Source organism: Setaria italica, chromosome V (assembly GCF_000263155.2).
Source record: "Setaria italica strain Yugu1 chromosome V, Setaria_italica_v2.0, whole genome shotgun sequence".
NCBI lineage: Eukaryota > Viridiplantae > Streptophyta > Magnoliopsida > Poales > Poaceae > Setaria > Setaria italica.
Genome location: NC_028454.1, coordinates 8,440,351 through 8,460,332, shown reverse-complemented (window position 1 = coordinate 8,460,332; position 19,982 = coordinate 8,440,351). Strand labels below are relative to the sequence as shown.

The 19,982-nt window shown below is 44.2% G+C and overlaps 4 protein-coding genes across 6 annotated transcripts; 2 read left to right on the top strand and 2 right to left on the bottom strand.

The window, feature by feature from the left end:
• Window positions 1-39: 39 nt before the first annotated feature.
• LOC101769365 (glucose-induced degradation protein 4 homolog) lies at window positions 40-2,931 on the bottom strand. The gene is made up of 8 exons (XM_004968124.3): window positions 2,775-2,931; window positions 1,997-2,058; window positions 1,403-1,546; window positions 1,035-1,108; window positions 881-935; window positions 725-787; window positions 524-651; window positions 40-418 (listed from the first exon to the last, which is right to left on the bottom strand). Exons 1-8 carry the CDS (start codon window positions 2,824-2,826, stop codon window positions 340-342), a joined length of 657 nt encoding a protein of 218 aa, XP_004968181.1. The 5' UTR covers window positions 2,827-2,931; the 3' UTR covers window positions 40-339.
• Window positions 2,932-8,575: 5,644 nt separating this feature from the next.
• Window positions 8,576-10,049, bottom strand: LOC101784071 (lecithin-cholesterol acyltransferase-like 1). Its single transcript, XM_022826623.1, has 2 exons — window positions 9,604-10,049; window positions 8,576-9,479 (listed from the first exon to the last, which is right to left on the bottom strand). The coding sequence occupies exons 1-2, from the start codon at window positions 10,047-10,049 to the stop codon at window positions 8,576-8,578; spliced, it is 1,350 nt and encodes a 449-aa protein (XP_022682358.1).
• Window positions 10,050-12,461: 2,412 nt separating this feature from the next.
• LOC101768962 (thylakoid lumenal 15 kDa protein 1, chloroplastic) lies at window positions 12,462-14,680 on the top strand. The gene is made up of 7 exons (XM_004968123.3): window positions 12,462-12,712; window positions 12,796-12,891; window positions 13,165-13,237; window positions 13,347-13,408; window positions 13,846-13,927; window positions 14,213-14,273; window positions 14,404-14,680. The coding sequence occupies exons 1-7, from the start codon at window positions 12,539-12,541 to the stop codon at window positions 14,453-14,455; spliced, it is 600 nt and encodes a 199-aa protein (XP_004968180.1). The 5' UTR covers window positions 12,462-12,538; the 3' UTR covers window positions 14,456-14,680.
• Window positions 14,681-15,359: 679 nt separating this feature from the next.
• LOC101768006 (uncharacterized protein At3g49720) lies at window positions 15,360-19,793 on the top strand. 3 transcript variants are annotated; one of them, XM_004968120.4, is made up of 7 exons: window positions 15,360-15,627; window positions 15,781-15,960; window positions 16,056-16,113; window positions 16,476-16,517; window positions 17,430-17,798; window positions 18,577-18,632; window positions 19,278-19,793. In XM_004968120.4, the coding sequence occupies exons 2-7, from the start codon at window positions 15,838-15,840 to the stop codon at window positions 19,422-19,424; spliced, it is 795 nt and encodes a 264-aa protein (XP_004968177.1). In that variant the 5' UTR covers window positions 15,360-15,627; window positions 15,781-15,837; the 3' UTR covers window positions 19,425-19,793. The 3 variants fall into 3 exon arrangements, with proteins under 3 accessions (XP_004968177.1, XP_004968179.1, XP_004968178.1); XM_004968122.4 differs by having other exon boundaries at window positions 15,372-15,627; window positions 16,056-16,095; XM_004968121.2 differs by lacking the exon at window positions 15,360-15,627 and adding an exon at window positions 15,676-15,693.
• The last annotated feature ends 189 nt before the right edge of the window (window positions 19,794-19,982 follow it).

The following is a 19,982-nucleotide window of genomic DNA, read 5'->3' as shown; positions in this document are numbered from 1 at the left end:
GACATGTTGAAATAGAAATCCTCGACTGCAGAGCTACAATTATGGGAAGAGGTATATACCATTTCACTGAATCAGCATTTATCCTTTACATTCCATATCCAACTGAATTCAGACACATCACATCATGGTTGACACAAGCATAATACAAAAAGGTAAATTTAGAAAAGAAATGGCGCCTGCTTCCCTTAACATTACAAAGTAACAGGTTGCTTTGTCTGGAAACAAACTGTTACATACACACCCTCTCATTTCTTTTAATACAACAGCATTAGGAATTATGAGTTCACTAGACACACTGTATATGCTAATAGAAAGTTGGCACCGGATGCATTGAGCCTGTCACTGTAGCTCATAGGAGGAAAAGGTGAATCCAGAATTTTTCTCATTGGTACACTTCAGTTCAAGCTTCTGAAATGGGCTGCACATGAAGAGAACAGAAGTGTTTACACCAGCCCTCCTTCTTCATTAATGAATCTGATACCATGCCATTGTAATTTATAAATTGCAGAAAAATATTTATTACCTGCTGTTTGGATCATAATAAAAGCCACTAATGGAACCATCACTACAAGAAAAGCAAACGTAGTAGAAACCAGCGATGGTTAACCCACAGTCAACTCCAACATTGACAAAGTATTGCTCTTTCCACCTCTACATGCATCAGAGAAAAGGTAAATAAAAATGCTTATACATTGATAAATGAACATATCAGGTAATGTCATACCATAAATATATGAGGATAGTTGCTAAGGTCTAACGACTTGCCACCATCTGTCTCAATCTGACTCTGCAGGAAGGGCATAATGACTAATGAGAACAAATCATCCAAAGATTCATAATGATGGACAATAATTCAATAATAAGTTGGATAACCAATTACCAGAAGAGGCGTAAATGATGAGAACTTGGACCAGTGCCTTATATCATCCTCTGGTCTGCAAAATAGTAGAAAGATGTTTTTGAAAAATTTTCGAATGCTGTGAGACACCAGGACACATTTAGGGATGATATTAACATAAAAAATAAACACTCACGATGCTTCCCACTTGCCGGTGAAAAACGTGTAATTTTTAGCATCTACTATCTCCCCCTCCCAGAATGTCACTACCTATGGACAGCGAGCCAATACATGAAGTAAAATTCATGAATAACAGACTGAAAAAAAGGTGTGTCGACTATATAAACCGAGCACTTTCCCATAGTAATCTAAAACAACAACATGGATTTCTGTATAACATTTCTTAAAATCCAGTCTTACACTCTGACAACACGTTTAATTCCCAAGTTAGTTTGTAAAGTATATGGTGTACAACAGTTTATTTGGTAAACCTAATTGATCTTTGTCTAGAATGCATAGGATTATATTTCAGTGCCGAAGGTGAAGAACAAATGAGTTACTCACAGGCGTATCTGCCAATGGAACATTAAGCGCTTCCATCGTTCCACATAAATAACCCTGTTCAAGATCACAACCATGGATGCGCACATTAACTTTCCATGCTTCATCCTTCTGCAGACTCGAAACATTCTGAGTTCCAGCAAAACACTGAAAGAAAGATACAAGTAGATTTGATCAATGGCAACTCTTGAGGCTCCAGGATAAAGTTCAAGCAAGCTCATAAGCAGTACTTGAGCGGTATGCAACAACACAAATGCCATTCGCACAATGGACTGTAAAAGAAAAACATAACCTACATCCCGGAATATCAAACAGAAACTGGAGGATAAGCAGCACTGCAGCTATCTGACAGTGCACATCCAAAAACAGTCCTGCCTTTCATTCCCAAGAAAACATAAGTAGCAGTTGCCCAGAACCAATCTAGGATGAAGCTGAAAAGGAAAATTACTATTTTATTTCTGAGAGGACATGGTGGAAGATTGCAATTGATACCACAGCAGTAACAAAAATCAGCGACTTGCATTTTATTGGGCCACAACCTTTACGATGATTCTGTTGTTAGGCCAAAGATTCCTATAACAGAATGAAAACACTTACTCTTCCAGCACTTAAGAGCGAACAGCTAGGAGGAGATGGTTGTCCAGCATTTGAGTCTTGGCCTACAATGAGTATTTTAGTCAGCATGGCATGTTCAACTATGGAACTCACAAAAACATCACAGAGGTAGTTAAGGATTCAAATTGCAAAGAAAAAAAAAGGCATGTTGATTCTACTCGATTTATTAGATACCCAAAAGGAGATATTGCCAACATATATTTAGATTAAGTAGTTCTTCCAGAAACATGGCATCAATTGGTTTTCTGCTAACCAGCGATCAATACAGAATAAAAATGCAGTCATGATCTGGCCACACGATCTCATATGGATAACGATCCATAATTTCAGGACGCCTGACACAATTATGATACATAATGATCAAACCCAGGCAAATATTAGCAACACTAGATTATCAGAGGGAAGCTTCCCGTTGAAATTGGAACCAAATTCCAAACATTTTCAAGGCTCAAAACCATCATAACAACTACCCCCAGCTGATACTTAAATTTTAGCACAGTGCAAAGCAATAACTTCCGCGGTAGAAAGGATCAACCCGCCCAAATCAGTACCAAACTGCAGCGATACAAACTCCAGCTAACTTAGACCAATCTAGATCAGACAAATAGCCTCGGATTAAAATCCTACCAAATCGCATCACATGACCGATCAACTCCAGGGAACTAAGAGATTAGACTCCGATAAGATCTAAACCTGGGTGTACAGAGCAGACCTGATGCGCGCATGGCATGTATGTCGGAAGAGATGGGAGAGGGGTAACCTGGGGAGGGCTGGGACGATGGAGTTGCGGTGTCGACCACCCTCACCGGCATCTCGGTAGCGGCGGCGCGCGAGGTCGCCGGCGACGAGGAAGGGGGCTGCGGTGCGAGGACAGTTTGCCTTCGCTGCGTCTTTGTCCGTAGGATGGGGACAATTTGTTAAGAGGGAAAATTGCAAAAATGTCCTTGAAAGAATAAACCCACCTTTTCAGTTTCAAATTTATTCCTGCTTGAGATTCGTAAACCGCTTCTAAGGCTATAATTTCTGCTAAAACGAAGTAATTTTTTTTTCTGTTAACTCTGATGTGTAAGATTTTGGTTAGGACTTATTTCCAGTTTGGTAGCGCCGACGCTTGGAAGGAAAATGCTACTTCTTTCGTTCCAAACTGTAGGATGCATATTTTGACAAAGGGTATCAACTGTCAAGGCAAGCTCAAACGTTTGCGAAATTGTCAAATGGACAGGGTATAGAAAATGGGAAAAGAGAAGATCAGCTTTTTTTTGTTATCTCTCATTCACCTATATGAACGAAACATTTGCATTTATAACCTTCAAGATTTTGAGTAATTGGGGAATCCTGTGGATGTGGGCCTATGGGCTGGCATAGCGAGCCTTAGAAGCTTTTCCATCCACCTCACGTTTGTTTGGGTCGGGCCTGATTGGCCGAACAATGGCGAGCCCACAACAACATCATCCCTTTGCAAGTTTATGGCCCAAAGAAAGGCCCCTAACTGAATTTGCAAGTTTCCAAATTCCACCTTCCTCCTTTTTTCTGAGAGTGTGATATTTCCAAACGGGAATGACTACTCAACATTCGAGAGATTTTCGTTGATGCGTCAGTCAATTTTTTTAGCCATTCAGAACGTGCCACGTAGCAGTGCTAGGGGCCTAGGAAACGGTTGCTGCTGATAGCAAAATCAGCCGAATAATGATGTGCAAAATCAGCCGAATAATGATGTGCCAGTCTAGAATCTAGAAGGAAAAAAATGACTGGAAAAATTAGCTGCAACAATCGAAATTCGGAAGACAATATGTGATACATGCACGTACTACAGAACTCACTAGGCGCAACAACTTGCGGGCTAGGAAAATAAAAAAGAAAACCAGATAACAAAACACCACATTCAATCTGCTGATTTGAAATACAGGGCATGTTTGTTTGCTACGCCTAACGTTAGGAACTAGCCACACCGTGGAAAGCCACAACCTGTAGCAAAAATATACTGTTTGGTTGGTAACTAAGGTTTGGTAAAATTGATGCGGCAGATGTTTGGTTGCTAGCTACATGTAAAAGCAAATGACACTGTTCAGCATAAATTGACACACCGGCTATGTGAAAGCATCAGTATTTGCATTGTCTTTTAGACAAATGCACTAAAAATGAAAAGAAATATTACATGTCATAAATAATCTCACGGTTCAGCATGTATTATTCACTGTTCAACATATAAATTAACTCCATATTTTATTGTAAAAATCTAATCAAAATGGCCACCAAATTGAGGATCGATCAGGCAGGTACATGCTCATTTGACGGGCAGCAGGCCAATCAGTTAAAAAAAGGCCTACGAGTGGTGAGCGCAGGGAGTACGACAGCATCACGGGTGCGTTTTTTTTCTGGGGAGTGTTTGATACTATGTGCTAAACTTTAGCAGTGTCACATCGGATATTCGGAGGCTAATTAGGAGAACTAAACATGAGCTAGTTATACAACTAATTGCAGAACCCCGAGCTAATTCGCGAGATGAATCTATTAAGCCTAATTAATCCATCATTAGCAAATGGTTACTGTAGCACCACATTATCAAATCATGGACTAATTAGGCTTAATAGATGTTGAAATAATGGGTCTAGCCCATAAGTAATTTCAGAATTTCAAATAAATTTCAAAGGCCCATTAGCGTAAAGAGGGGGTACACCATCTATTAGTCCCATATTGCTAATAGATGAGGGTGTTGGGGCTTTTCCTCCCTATATATATGGACCACCTTCCTCATGAAAAAGATGAAATATAGACTACTATACGGGAAGGCTCCCAGGTTAGGGTATCCCTAAGGTGGTCTGTACTAGTTAGGTTTTTGCCTCCTCGCTGCTGCGCCACCACCGTAGTATACTCCATCCTGATTGTCGGCGTGCACCGGCGATTGGGAGAGCAGGTCTCCGGAACCGTCGTCTTCAGCGATCCTGCACCGGGAGAGGGATCTGCTAAAGAAACATTATAGAATAGCACCCTTTGATGAGAGATTTTTTCTTTAACCCTAAACCCTAGGTACGATGGTTAAACCTTCCAGAATCGGAAAATTGCTGGGTAGATTATTATGAATTGAAGAAAAATACCCAGAAATTGTTGCTAATTTGAGCCTTGAGGGCGAATAAGGTTTTTGGGAAGCGCTCTGCACGACTGCTCGATCGCTTCCTCCGCTTCGTCAAGTTCTTCGTCGACTCCTTCACCACGACTCGTCTACCTCTTCGTCGCTCGGGCGTCACTCGTCATCGCGAACAACGTTAGGTTGCTGATCGTCATCGCCTGCTGTACCCGGTAGTTGTCCAGGAGCCGGTCTTCATCAAGAAAGAAACGTACGATCTCTTATCTCAAATTATGTCTTCCATACTAGCTATTATGATCTGTTGCAGTCTGATAGCACTGGATAGTATAGTAGAATGTGTGATTCTATTTGCAATGATAGACTTGTCTAGATCTTGTGTAGACATGTCTAGTTTAATCTACTATCTGTTCATCGTATTCATGATTTATTTCTGGATTAAATTAAAACTAAAAGTGCTTATATATCCAACAATAGATTCATCTAGCGAATTAGACTCCATCTGTGCAATTAGTTTTATAATTAGCTTATATTTAATACTTCTAATTAGTATCTAAATATCCGATTTGACATGTGCTAAATTTTAGTGGGTGGTATCCAAACACCCCCTCAGCTGGTTAGGCGGCAGCGAGGATGCTGTGGCGTGAAAAAAGGCCGCCACACTTCCGGTGGAGAAAGTTGTGGCTAGAGAGACCTGTGGCGGTGGCGTACCTACGTTTATTTTGTCAACCAAACGTTAGCCAAAATAGCGGTGGCAAGAGCCTAATATTAAGCGTGGCAACTCATGGCTGGCATCCAAACACCACAAGCCTAATATTAAGCGTGGCAACTCATGGCTGGCATCCAAACACCACCATAGAATCAAGCCATGTAGCATTTGCCGGTTAACAAAAATTGAAGACAAACACAAAAAGAACAGTCAATTTGCTAATCAATACCACTAGAAATTTTGAGTGGAAAACTAGAATAGTATCAATAAAGAAAATGAAGACAACAAATATGAAAACAAAAAAGGAACACACCCCTTAGGTTTTATGGTCCTGACACTCCATTTCACATGCACAATTAAATATAATAACATTCACACATACAATTAAATATAATAACATTCACACACACAATTAAATAGAAAAACAAACATAATCAAACATACCTTGGGCATACATAACATTACAAATCCCCCCACTAAGTTGATCTAACCTAAAGACATTACACCATGCGAAATGAAAAAAAAAATAATTTTCTTATCAAAAGCACCGGTGTCGCAATAAGGTTTCGGTGAGAAAAAAAAAAGAAAAGGAAAAATGATACATGAAAATACACACTGCTAGTCGGAATGACAGCCCACAAATCAGTAACAAGTACACGAATATTTGAGCTTCATAGGTTCATAAAAAAACTAGGTGCACATGACATGTTTAGCTCCTTTTATCGGATCCATACCAAACTAATCCGCTGATCTTGTACAACCCATCCTCTACATGCTAACAGGCTGTATTCGACGCAACGGCCATATGCACGCTAGGCCGAAATTTTCAATAGGCCTTGGACCGCTTGTTCTCTGGCAGGCCAGTAGCACTAGCGGGCCAGGCAGCAGGGCAGCTTGCGTGTTGGGCCAGCATGGCAAGCAGCCGTTGTGGCCACATGCGTTCAGGAAAAAATCGATTGACGCAGCAAAACGAAAATTACCCAAGTGTTGGTTAGGAATTCCGTATGTTTCAAAAAAAAAAAAATTCCTTTGCCGTGTCGCAGACTCGCAGTCGTACACGACGACACCTCGACACGCAAGCTTTCCTCTGGAGCGGAAAAGGGATCCACAATCCACCAACACCAATTCGATTCGATCACCATGGCTGGCATCTATCGTGTCCTTGTGTATGTTCAAGAAGAGAGAGCGGACAGGGCAAGCCTCCACCACGATCGATCAGAACCTCTCTGCATCCAAGGCAAATCATCGCCATCGTCAAGAAAAGATGGCGGGACACGCAGAAAAGAGCATGCTCCGATCGTCGCTGTCGCCATGCTTGCCCTTGCTCGTCTTCCACCACCACAAGGACCAGAACGACGACGACGACGAGATGCTCATGTTCCAAGGGAAGCTCCACTTCATCAGCTCGCAAACCAGATATTACTTGATGAGGAATCTCAAGGAGGAGGACGCTGACTTGTGCGTGTTTGACTTGGGATCAAACACCCAGCAGATTACCCGAGTCCACCATCACGACGACTTGCTTCTATGGCGCAAACCCTTTTGGATTGTACCGCCTAGCTGGCTGGCTACGTGCCTATGCATGCTTGTTGTTGGGGATTTACTTGGATTTGATGTGACCAATGAATTAAGCAAGTTAGCATGCATATACAGCATATCGCCTGTGTGTTGTATTGCGGCAGAATATAAGTTTTGCTGCATATATTATTTCATAGGCCCATCCGGTATATTCAGCCTATTTTTTTTTTTGGTGCAACTAGCTGGTGCAGGAGTACAGCTCAACAAATCTCTACACAAAGCAGCTAGGGTCATGTTTAGTTACTCCCAACTCCCAACTTTGACACTATGCAAAAAGAAGATTCCCCATCACATCAAACTTGCGGTACATGCATGGAGTACTAAATGTAGATGAAATTAAAAACTAATTGCACAGTTTTGTTGTACTTTGCGAGACGAATCTTTTGAGCCTAATTAGTCAATATTTGGACAATAATTCACAAATACAAACGAAACGCTACAGTGTGCTACAGTGCTGTAACAGTAATTTGGCACCTCCCAAATTCCCCAACTAAACAAGGCCTAGATTACGAGGACAAGGCGTAGTCGAGAACGTGAAGAGCTTTTTTGTTTGGTCCCATCCATTTCCTAGTGTCACGTTGTGTTTCTCGTTGTTTCGTTGCTGCTGTCTCGATCCTCTGTCCATCGCCATGTCCCTTCCCATGTATTGCCGTTAACCAGACACTGCCATAATTTTACTGTCGTGATTGAGTTGAGTAATTCACAAATTGTAGATCGCTACACACATATCTTTTTACTATACATCTAAGTAAAAGTAAAGGTTGTGTCTAGATACATAGCAAATTCTACGTACGTAGAAAAGTTAAAACGACTTACAATTTGAAAAAAAAGTAACGGCTCAACGGAGCTGATATGCATTTTGTTTCTGCAAATTTGGATGGATAAAAAAGAGAAACAGCTCCATTTTGGTAATGATGACGCGTGAAACAATCTAAGCTATATTTTGCAACTTGAATAGCGTGATGAATTATTCATGCAATTCCACACTAATTCACTCTTCACTATTGAATTACAGGGCTGAAAACCGCTTTTGTCTAACACAAACAAATTACAATCAAGGCCTTGTTTGGATCTCATCGTGATTATAGAAATCATCTACGTAGAAAATTACTATGATATCTAAACACCCAGATAATTGGGTAGATTATGAAAATCCAACCACCCACCCAGATTATTGAGATCCAAACAAGGCCTACATTCGATTCGCTTCAAGGATTTCTTGCATGACCCTCTTTAGCGTCCATTCCTCCGTAACAATGGTGCCGTGGCTAGCCCCATGGAGCTTGATCGACTTGAACATCTTCTTCTGCTCCGGCTGCCGGCGCATCTGCTCATCGAACTCCAGCATGCTGATCAGGTTGATGTCCTCGTCCCCGTCGCCGTTCACCACCTCCGGGACCTTGTCGAAGTCGCCGTCCCAGTACACGAGCTGCTCCGGCGTCTCGTTGCCAACCCCGTTGATGCACGTCGTGGGCACCATGGGCGCCTGGAAGTAGCGCATCCTCGGCACCGCCCGCCTCCTGAACGGCTCCACGGCGGCGCCGGCGCCGACGGCGGCGAGGAACTCCTCCATGTCGTGGGCCGAGTAGTTCCGCTCCCTGGTGACGACGACCGGCCTCCGCCCGAACACCGCCGGCGACGGGAAGTTGAGGATGGCGGACTCGAAGCTCCGCCACATCGGCCGCAGCGTCAGGGGCAGCGCGGCGGTCCCCGGGACGTAGAGCAGCGCGGACCCGGAGGCGAAGTTCCGCAGCGGCCGCACGAACCCTGCTGCCGCTGGCAGCGGCGCGGCGAGGACGAGGTGCTTGATGTGCCCGCGCCGCCACGACATGGGGGTGCTCCGCACGAAGTCCAGCGCCACCGTGCCCCCGAAGCTGTGCCCGAAGAGGATCACCTTCTTGCCCTGGTTCCTCCTGCTCGCGTCCTCGATGAGACGAGTCAGCCGCCGGAAGTAGCGGGAGAAGACCTCCGACGGCTGGCCGGGCGCCGGCGGCGGCGGGGCGTGGCGGAGGTCGTAGGGGGCGCCGAACAGGGTGTCGCCGTCGCGGTACCCGACCCTCTCCAGCGCCCGCCTGAGGACCTCGAAGCACCAGTCCCTGCGCGCGGCAGAGCAGTCAGTGACGACCGGGGCCGGCTCAGTGCCGATAGCCATGGATGAACGAACGATCATATCTCTAGTAGGGAGCTAGGGGTTGGATGATGGGATCGTGCGGTATGTACGAGTGCTTTGGGTTCCGCTGGAACCCTCGGGAGGAGCCGAAGTTGCGGACGCGGGTCTCAACGCCGGGGAGGTTCAGGTAGTCGCCGGCGGCGGGGTCGTAGGCGAGGCTCATCTGCTCGGTGAAGCACGGGACGTAGTGGTGCGCGGCGAGGTCGGTGGAGTTGGCCCACAGCCCGAACCAGCCTTTCCCCTTCATGGCGCCGCAGCGCGGCAGGGATGGGCGGTAGGCGTCCGTGAGCCGCGCCTCCAGCTCGCTGCAGCTAATCCCGGGCACCAGCACGATCGGGTGGAGCGCGACCTCGTCGGCGGCGCCTGGAGCAGTCGTAGCATCCTCCGGCCGGCGGTTGATGATCGCCGCCGGCGAGAGGTACTCCCTGAGACCAGAGGGGAGCAGCAGGAGGAGGAGAGGCAGGAGCCGCAGGAGCAGAGTGGGAGCGCCAGCCATGTGCGCGGTGCTCGATCGATCGACGACTAGGAGGAGTTCGTTATAAGGACGAGCCTAACGTGCCCGAGAAACATGAATTGGAGCACGTGTCGTTTCATGTTTGGTTGCGTTAATCGCATCCCTTTGACGTGCATTAATTTCAAGCACGAGCGGACAGCAGGTCAAGGACCGTAGCACCCATCTCCCTCGGCATTGCGCCCCTTCCGATTCCTATGCTCTCTAGCTAGGTGAAACTCCATGGTTAAGCTGGATGGCCACACAATGGACAGCAGGTCCAATAAATGGGCATATGGCATGTACTTCCGTGTATGGGATGTGCTTGGATGAGATGGGAACTAATCTTTTCCTTTAAGTTCAGAGGCTCTAACTTAGCTATAGCTAACCTCCAGTCATCTTCACGTGGGGTGTTTTTTTTTTTTTGAGAGAGATGGGTGCTACTTCGTACTTTGAAATTACACCTTAGGTCTCTGGATTTATAGGACTAAACCTTGCAAGTTATTCTGTTCATCTTTTTAAATTTGCAGAAACTTGCACGAGAAGGAAGCCAGTTTCAGTCAATAGCCATTTTGGTGCAAGATCATGACCAGTAGGGTTAATTGAAGTATTTTGGTGCTACTGGTACACGCAATCCCTGACTAATCAACCCAACCACACACAATGAGAAGTTATGCCAGTGGTCGGCAACAACAAACGTAACATACATGAACGGTAGTATGATGAAAGGGAACAATGGAACGGAGCAATTAAGTGGGTCCAGGGACTAACTGGGATTAAAGTTCCTGTACCTATTAAATATAGGTTAATTATAAAATCAATTAATTATAAATTAATTAGGTTTAATAGATTCATCTCGCGAATTAGCCTTCATTTATACAATTAGTTCTGTAATTAATATATATATTTAATACTCCTAATTAATATCTAAGCATTCGATGTGACATGGACTAAAGTTTAATTACCGAACCAAACCACCCCTAAACCTCTTGGTTCTCTTTGGAATACCAATAATGATAGTGTGGACTTCTTGTGTGTGGATTATTGTTGTTTGCTGGCCATGTATATCCTTGTGATTTTATCAACAGCTTTGTGTGAAGATGTTTTACGGCTTTGAGCGTCACACCCACGCGCTAGGGATGTAAAATGGAAATGGTCTATCCATGACTCCATGCCATTCGAGTTGCAATTTGCAAACATAAGGGGCGTTTGGTTCCGACCGCTTATTTTTAGCACATGTCACATCGAATGTTTAGATACTAATTAGGAGTATTAAACGTAGACTATTTACAAAATCCATTACACAGATGGAGGCTAAACGGCGAGACGAATCTATTAAGCCTAATTAGTTAATGATTTGATAATGTGCTGCTTCAGTAAACATTTGCTAATGATGAATTAATTATGCTTAATAGATTCATCTCGCTGTTTAGCCTCCATCTGTGCAATTAGTTTTATAATTAACTCATATTTAGTTTCAAAATATTCGATGCGACACGGACTAAACTTTAGCTCGAGGAATCAAACGCCCCCATAGTTTAAAATTATTTCACGTCGCCAATGATCACATTGACAATGTTTTCATTGATATCTGAACTTGAAAATACGCACGGATGTGAATATTGCTTGAAAAATACACATGGACAATATTTCTTCCTCTTAATTTGCATCAAGTTGCGGATAAACGTTATACATTATACAAAAACGACTTTTAGATACATCTTTTTTTAGGCCATCAATAGGGGTAGTTCGAGGCCCGCTCCCACAAACAACTATTTCTAGCTACGGAGCATGTCTTGAATTGCTCCTACAAATAGAATTTGGTTCTAATTTTTTTTAAACTAGTGATATATACAAGGAATTATTTACGTGACGATGAAACTCTTAAGGCCTCATTCGGTTCTCTCGAAACCGTTTGGAATGAGATCTAGCCCGCACGGATTGATTTGACCCTATTTAAAATCTAGCCTAACATCAAATAACTGTTTAGTTCGGATCGGAACAGAGCCGACCTTAGAATCTCGTTTTGGTTATTCCGACCTCTTAACGATCCGAAGTTAATCCTCATGTTTTAACCTCTGGAACGAAATCCTACGTAATCGAGTGACACAACCGGATCCATTTATTCCTCCTCGTGAACGAATCCGTTCGATAATTCAATCTTGAACCACCGAACAAGGGCCTAAGTCTGTTTTTCATCACTGTGACCACTCCGTGACGAAAACCATAGTGCTCACAGTGCCATCACTAATACAAGCAAAGTGACGAACTGTCGAACTTCGGTGATCAAGAAGTGAATGGAAAAAAAAAGGAGATGCGTGCGTGCCATTGATTGGCTGTGGCCTGTGGGTAGCCATCGTGGCGACTGGTTGCCTGGCCAAGCAGCACCACCAAACGGATAAGACGGATAAACAACACGCAGCCACGTAAGGAAACAGAAACAAGCAGCTCCGAAACTCCTCTGATCTCTCCGGCTCTTCCCCCCGCTCACTGCCATGGATATCCTGGGCGCTCTCAAGCTCGCGGCGTCCCCACCCGCCCTCGCCGGCGCCGCGCTACCGGCGGCAACCCCCGCGCGCTCCTCCGTGCACTTCCACCTCGCCAATGCCGGCGCCGCCGCTCTCGTCGCCGCCTCGCTCCTCGTCGCCGACCCGTCCCTCGCGTTCATAGTCAGCCTTTTGTCTGGTTCGAATTCGATCTCGCAAAGAATTTTGGAGATGGGGGTGCTGACGGCGTACGTGCGTGGCCGCAGGGAGGAGGCCCGTACGGGAAGCAGGTGACGCGGGGGCAGGACCTCACCGGCAAGGACTTCAGCGGCCAGACGCTCGTCAAGCAGGACTTCAAGACGGTGCTGACTGCGATTGCACATCTGTGACCTTGCCTTCTGCTATTCTTTTTCTTACATTTTTGTTGATAAGATCAGATGCTTGCAAAAGACGCATGAAACCTTCGAAGTTTCTATGCTCGACGCATGAAGTTGACCTTACATTCCTGTACCCGATTTTTCAGTCTTGTGCATGGTTTGGTGATCCTTGAATCTTCTCTTGCTGCAGTCCATACTGAGCCCGATTTTTCAGTCTTGTGCATGGTTTGGTGATCCTTGAATCTTCTCTTGCTGCAGTCCATACTGAGGCAGGCCAACTTCAAAGGCGCGAACCTGCTCGGCGCGAGCTTCTTCGACGCAGACCTCACAAGTAGTGCATTTGCTTGCTAACGTCGATGGTTCCAGTTCCTCCTCGTTGGAAATTTTATGATTTGGTTTTGGTTGTGTGACTTACTGGATATGTTTGCTGACGGATTCAGGTGCTGATCTCTCTGATGCTGATCTTAGAGGCGCCGACTTCTCGCTGGCGAATTTAACAAAGGTACAGTGTTCAGGAAGCCTGCGTGTTCGAGGGGAAAAAAAAACAGTGTTCAGCAAGCAGCACATTTTTCGGTTCCATTTCATCAGGCAGGCCTGTGTACGCGGCTGAATTCTGTTGAAAAATGCTGGAAATGCTTGACACGAAAAATTTTCAGTGATCATTACGTCAGAAAAAATTGTTTCTCCTCAAAAAGAAATTATTCCCCTAAACAACGTCAGACATTTGTTCAGGCTCCTCTCTTTGTTCATTCTTTTCAGCAAACAAACTCCCTGTTCTTTTCTTCTGATTGAACTATCAGTTCGTAGATATCAGCTTGGCCCGACATTGCAATAGTCAGACACTGGTTTCAGAAACGACAACAATTTTATTGTTCAGCTTACAGGAATTGATTTTTGCAGCAATCTCATGATTTGGTTTTGTCTCGTTCCATTTTGCAGGTCAATTTAACAAATGCCAACTTGGAAGGGGCACTTACCACAGGAAACACTACTTTCAAAGGTGCTAACATAACTGGGGCAGGCAAGTGCTCTTTCACTCATCTTTCGTACACTGATCTCCTGTCTCAGCCCACAAGCAGAACATTTCCGTTCGCTCATATATGATTTTCGCAATCTGTAGCATTTCCAACGATCTATTTTTTTTTTCTCAAAAGTGGAAATGAAAACAAATTGTGGTTGGGGATTCCAAATGTGAATGAGCAAAAGTTACACCAAAGTTGTAACTGGATATCAAACGTTAGGTGCAGGGTTTTGCCAGACTGACTGATAGTGTCTCTTGATTAACCACTCGTTCTACTGCCTGCAGATTTCACCGATGTCCCACTGCGAGACGATCAACGGGAATACCTCTGCAAAATCGCTGATGGGTAAGAATGCAGTGCATTGACAGTTGACATGCATAGACCTTTTCTTTTTTTGAAAAATTAGACACGCATGGACTAATGGTCATTTCTGCCAATTAATGTGCCTACTAATGTGAAATCACTTGTCCATCAGAGTGAACTCAACCACTGGGAACGCCACGAAGGAGACTCTGTTCTGCAACTGATCAACGAGACTACTGATTTAGCGAGTGAGATCTGTTTCCGCAAGCACGTGAGGATTGCAAATTGAGTTATAGAGAAGAGAGGATGCTGTAAAGTATCTGCTGGTAATTACGTGTAAATCCACTGCAAATAATAAAGTACGCGTTACGTTACTTGGTGTAATTGTGTGCAAGTGACCGCGAAGTTGGTCTTATGGATTGACGCAGGGTTCTGAAGCTTTACAACCATTGGCCTGCTGACGCAGCTGTGCTCTTTTCTTCTCTTTGGTTTCCTTTTTTTTTTTTTTGAGCGCGCAACTGTGTTGGTGTGAGGTACACAGAATTCTGCGGATCGATGATGCCATGCCAGGTTTACGAGTGTCCATTTTGCGTTGACTAGAGTGACACGAGCACGATGGGTTGGGCCGGAACCCACCCGGGCCAGGCCAGCCACCGAGCACCCAACATTAAGGCCATGTTTAGTTACTCCCAACTCCCAACTTTGACACTATGCAAAAAGAAGATTCCCCATCACATCAAACTTGCGGTACATGCATGGAGTACTAAATGTAGATGAAATTAAAAACTAATTGCACAGTTTTGTTGTACTTTGCGAGACGAATCTTTTGAGCCTAATTAGTCAATATTTGGACAATAATTCACAAATACAAACGAAACGCTACAGTGTGCTACAGTGCTGTAACAGTAATTTGGCACCCCCAAATTCGCCAAACTAAACACGGCCTAAAAAAAAAGACCAGAAGGTCCCACCGGTCAGTGTCAGGCATGCCACGACGCGTCGACGACCGACATCCCCGAACAAAATCCCCTCCTCCCCCGTCCTCGAAATTCGGGCCGCGCCCCACTAATCCTCATCTCCGGTCGCTAATGGCGTGCTAATCTGCCGTCGTCGTATATAACGCGCTCGCTATTCCCCATTAGCTCCAGGCTCCAGCGAAGCAAATTCCATTCCTCCCGCGTGCTCTGCTCGTGCCCTGCCGCCCCCCGTCCCTATCGCGCCGGATCGCCACCCACTCGCTGCCCCCTCCCCCCACCCCACTCCGCCCCCGCGCCTCACTCCGTCCCGTCCCCGCCTCCCCGCCTCAGATCCGTCCCCAATCCGGCAACCCTAGCGCCGGATTCCTCCCCTCCGCGTCCCCGCCCGCCCGCCGCCGCCGCCGCCGCCATTGACAGAGGTACCTCCGCCTCCTCGCGCCACAGGGGATTCCGATCTGCGGCCGACGCGCTTCTGATGCATCCGCGTGCGTGGATTGGCATTGCGGGAACCTTCGTCGTTTGGTCTCGGATTTTCGGCTAATCTGGCCCTGTGGTCTGTTTCGTGCGAGCAGGTGATCGAGGGGGGAGAGAGAGCGTGGCTGGCCGGATTCGGGAGGGAGGGCAGGAGGATGTCTAGGAGGTCGGTGAACCCGAGCCGGCGGGTGGCGGACGGGGGCCTGCCGTCCGTCGGCGGCCTGCTCCACCCCAAGTCGCGCTCGCCGCCCGTGCTCACCATTGCCCTCGTCGTCCTGGTATTCCCCCCTCCTTGTTCAGTTATACCACGATACTAATGCTGTCGTTTGGAAATTTGCTTTGACGCTGACGGTTTAGCTGTTCATGTCTGCAGGGTGTCATTCTCCTCGTCGCCTACTTCAACAGCGGCTCAGGTCGGTTAAAGGCTCTCGGTTAGACTCGCAAACTTGTTTTTCCTAATTGATGTTGGATTGTGGAAAGTTTATAATTGCTAATTGGCGATTAGAGCGTGGCTTGTGACATGTACAAATTGAATTCATAGACTAGCGAGAAGAGCATGGCGCATTACTTTTCAAATTAAATTCATCAATTACTTGTCTCCTAAGTCAATACTTCATTTGACACACCTACGATGCACTGCTGCTGGTTGTTTGTGGAGAGTAATAATGCATATGTATTATCACACAATGTTGAAAGCAAAGTGACTGAATCAATACGTCATCAGTTGGCACCAATGAATTATGATTGAAATCTTATCCTTTACTTTTTGTTTGACTCTTTCTCCAATGGACAGGTGTAACTGTTACAAGCAGAGAAGCTGTTAGCAGGTCTGAAGGTACATTTGTCTTTTGTGTCTCTGTTTCTTGGGTTTTACTGCTGCCATTCCAGAGTCTCCTAATGCAAGCTTATGGTTTCTTGCTTAAATTTACTCTGCTGATATGCCATTAGAGTTGCAGCTTGGAATTATTTTTGTTGTCTCTGACTCCAAGCTGTGTTTGCTATTATAATTGGCACTAAATATGTTAACTAATTTTTCTTCACCCCAAAAAAATTATTTTTGTTTCAGCTATCTCACAATGCCTTCTATTTGCCTATATTCTTGTAAGCTTATCATTGTCTAGTGGTGCGGTAACCTCGAAGTCTCTCACACGATTCCTATGCTGATTCATTAGAAGCATTTTCATAGGGAGACCCAGCATCTGGATCTTACTGCCTTCATGCCTGGTGTTATTCTTCACTAGGCAATGAAATACAGTATTCAAATGCTAGGAACTGATGACAAATTATGGCGCACATGATAAATAGCTGATTTTCCCATTGAACACTAAAATTATTCCACCCCACTATAATTTGGTTGCTGTGACCAGTTCAGTAAAAATATATAAAAACAATGTTTCCTTTTAAAAAACATTAAGAAATAGCAGTAGTAGTCAAAAGTGCTGACCTGGTACCACAGCAAAATAGTTCTGTTGTTGATTAATTTACTATCGTTTGTTCGGGCTCAGATAGACCAGTAGCTGATCCTGTAAATAAGGGCACATGATTTATGACGTTAATCGTTATGAGATTGATACACAAGCCATGCTAGATAAATTAAATTAGCCAATATTACAGTGGACAATTGAATTTTGGTTGCTTGGTTGCCTTACTCATCTTCTTTACATTTTACTTTCCCGAACCCAAAGTACTAATGTGGAAGTTTTACCCTCCTACTTATCTCAGACGTTTTGTGTATGTCTGCATCCAGGTACTTGCACATCAGAAGTTATGCGGGCGCTTCCTTATCTTAAAAAGGCATATGGCAATGCGATGCAAAAGGTCCTCCATGTAGGCCCAGATAGTTGTACAGTAGTTTCTAACTTGTTGAAAGAAGGAAAGGTTGAAGCTTGGGGAGTGGAGCCTTATGATTTGGAGGACACTGACAGTAGTTGCAAAAGCCTTGTGCGCAAGGGCTTTGTCCGCATGTCTGATATTAAGTTCCCCCTTCCATACCGCCCAGATTCTTTTAGTCTTGTTGTTGTGTCAGATGCTTTAGATTATCTGACCCCAAGGTATCTGAACAAAACACTTCCGGATTTAGCAAAGGTCTCCACTGATGGCCTTGTCATCTTTGCTGGTATGTACTTTCTTCTTGAAATATCTGATGTCTTTTTTCTTGTTGGGGAACCTATGCTTGATATACACATGCCTATAAATGTACTTTTCCGTGGTAAAAGAATCTGTTCTGTTTCAGAAGTGATTAAACGTTGACAAATACCACTAATTATTTTTCTTTCCTTAATTGTATTCTACATTTGAAGAAAAGCATCTTTACGTAAAATTTTCTTGTAGAATAATCTTTGATCTGCCATTGTTTTTCTACATCTTTCTGCATGTATCTTAGTTGTGTGTCTTTCGGTAGTTAGATTTTCTATTCTCTTTACCAAATGGACACAATAAAAAGAAATTCAAAGGATGAACCTTAAAGACACTATGTGTTTATATCTCAATGTAGCTAATTTAAATCCGGTGCTAGTGCAACACAAGATGACGCTAAGTTGCTAACATCTTGGAGATCGAAGTGGTATATACTTTTAAGGCTTAATGCTAGGTCTCTAGAGCAGTACATGATCGAACTGTTGGGGACATGGGTTGGGTACTGCAGTTGGAACTTTGCTGTTCAAACAGCTCTATTCTCATTCCTTTTGAGTATTGACTTTTGAGTCATTCAAGGTTGGCAACTTGCTAGTGATGTCCACTTAGGCCCCCGAAAAATGTTTTACTCCTGCAGTATCCTGTATAATTTATTGAACATTTAAAACATAGCTTTTCTGGTATATGGGGTCCGTTCATGTTTTGCTATGGTGGATAGCATAGGTTGTCTGAAAAATGTTTGTTTCATTTCTTCATTTCAGGCAATCCAGGTCAGCAGAAACCTAAGGTTTCAGAACTGCCAAAATTTGGAAGGCCGGTATGTGCAACTGACTTCTGTTGATGGCGTGCAAACTTGTTATGCATATGATTTAACTACATGATGTCCGCTTTACTGAGCCAAACCTATTCTATGCATTTCGCAAATACTGCAGGATTAATTTTATGCAAAGAGTTACTGTCTTACTGATTTTCAAGAAAATTACTGCTTCGCTTGGTTACATCTATAGTGATATTGCTTATGTGGGTATTTCTTCGTACGGATATCTGATGTCCCAGAATTAATTTAGATCTGATATCTTGACTAAGGCTATGTTATTGCATAATTTGAGACACCTGGTACATATTGTGAAATACCAAGTCTGTTGGTCCATTACTGTTATTGAATATTGATGGTCGGTCTTGCTTGGAACCTGTTGGTTTGGCCATTTTGTTGTGTTATGTGAGTACGTTTCTTTTGTTCCGCATAATAATAGGATATTCTGTTGGTGCTATTTGATGGCCGGTCTTGTTTGGATACTTTTGGTTTGTCTGTTTTGCTGTCTAATCCAAGTACTTATTTGTTCCACATCAATAATGAATAAAACCATACTTTATTGAAAGCTACAAAATTTGTTGGTGAAGATTTATCATGATTGCCAGAGTAGATTCCTTTACTGACAGAATCTATCTGGTCTGTTCACAGGCAAAATTGCGGAGTTCTTCATGGTGGACTAGATACTTTGTCCAGACTGGCTTGACAGAGAATGAAGGACCATTGAAGAAGTTTGAAGAGGCTACATCCAAGGATGAATACAAACCAGATTGCCAGATCTTCCACCTTAGTTCGTAGGATTGTGCTCGTCAAGGTGATGCCTGTCCACAGCACCTCGGATCATTGCCGCACCAGTTTTGTAAGCAACATCTTTGCTTACCCCCCGTTCATCTTTTCACTCGAGGAACCAGTCGCACAGAAGAGCCAACCTTCAGCTATAGGTAGATTATGTAGGGAGAGAGAGGCTTTACCACTCGATACTAGAAATTCATTCTGGGAATTAAGTTATGTGTTATTGAGGATCGGAAATTGAAGCGCAGACCGCATATGATATATACGTAAGAACTTCACACTGTTGTACTCTGTTATTATTGGTGTGTTAGTTATCTGGACTGATTCAAATGTAAGCTTATGATCCAAGCAAGTGAAGCAGTTTGATCCGTTGCCCCTTTGTCCGCACCTAAGAAATAGTAGCATGTCGTTTTCAGTAAGTTGGATGATGCTTCAAGCCGACCCATTCTACCTGTTTCGGATACTTGAGAAAGATGGTCTACCAAACTCCGGATTAAACCTCAATTCATTGATCTAATGATAAGGTTTCAGTTGAGGTCCCAATCGCAAGCTTCACCAAACAGG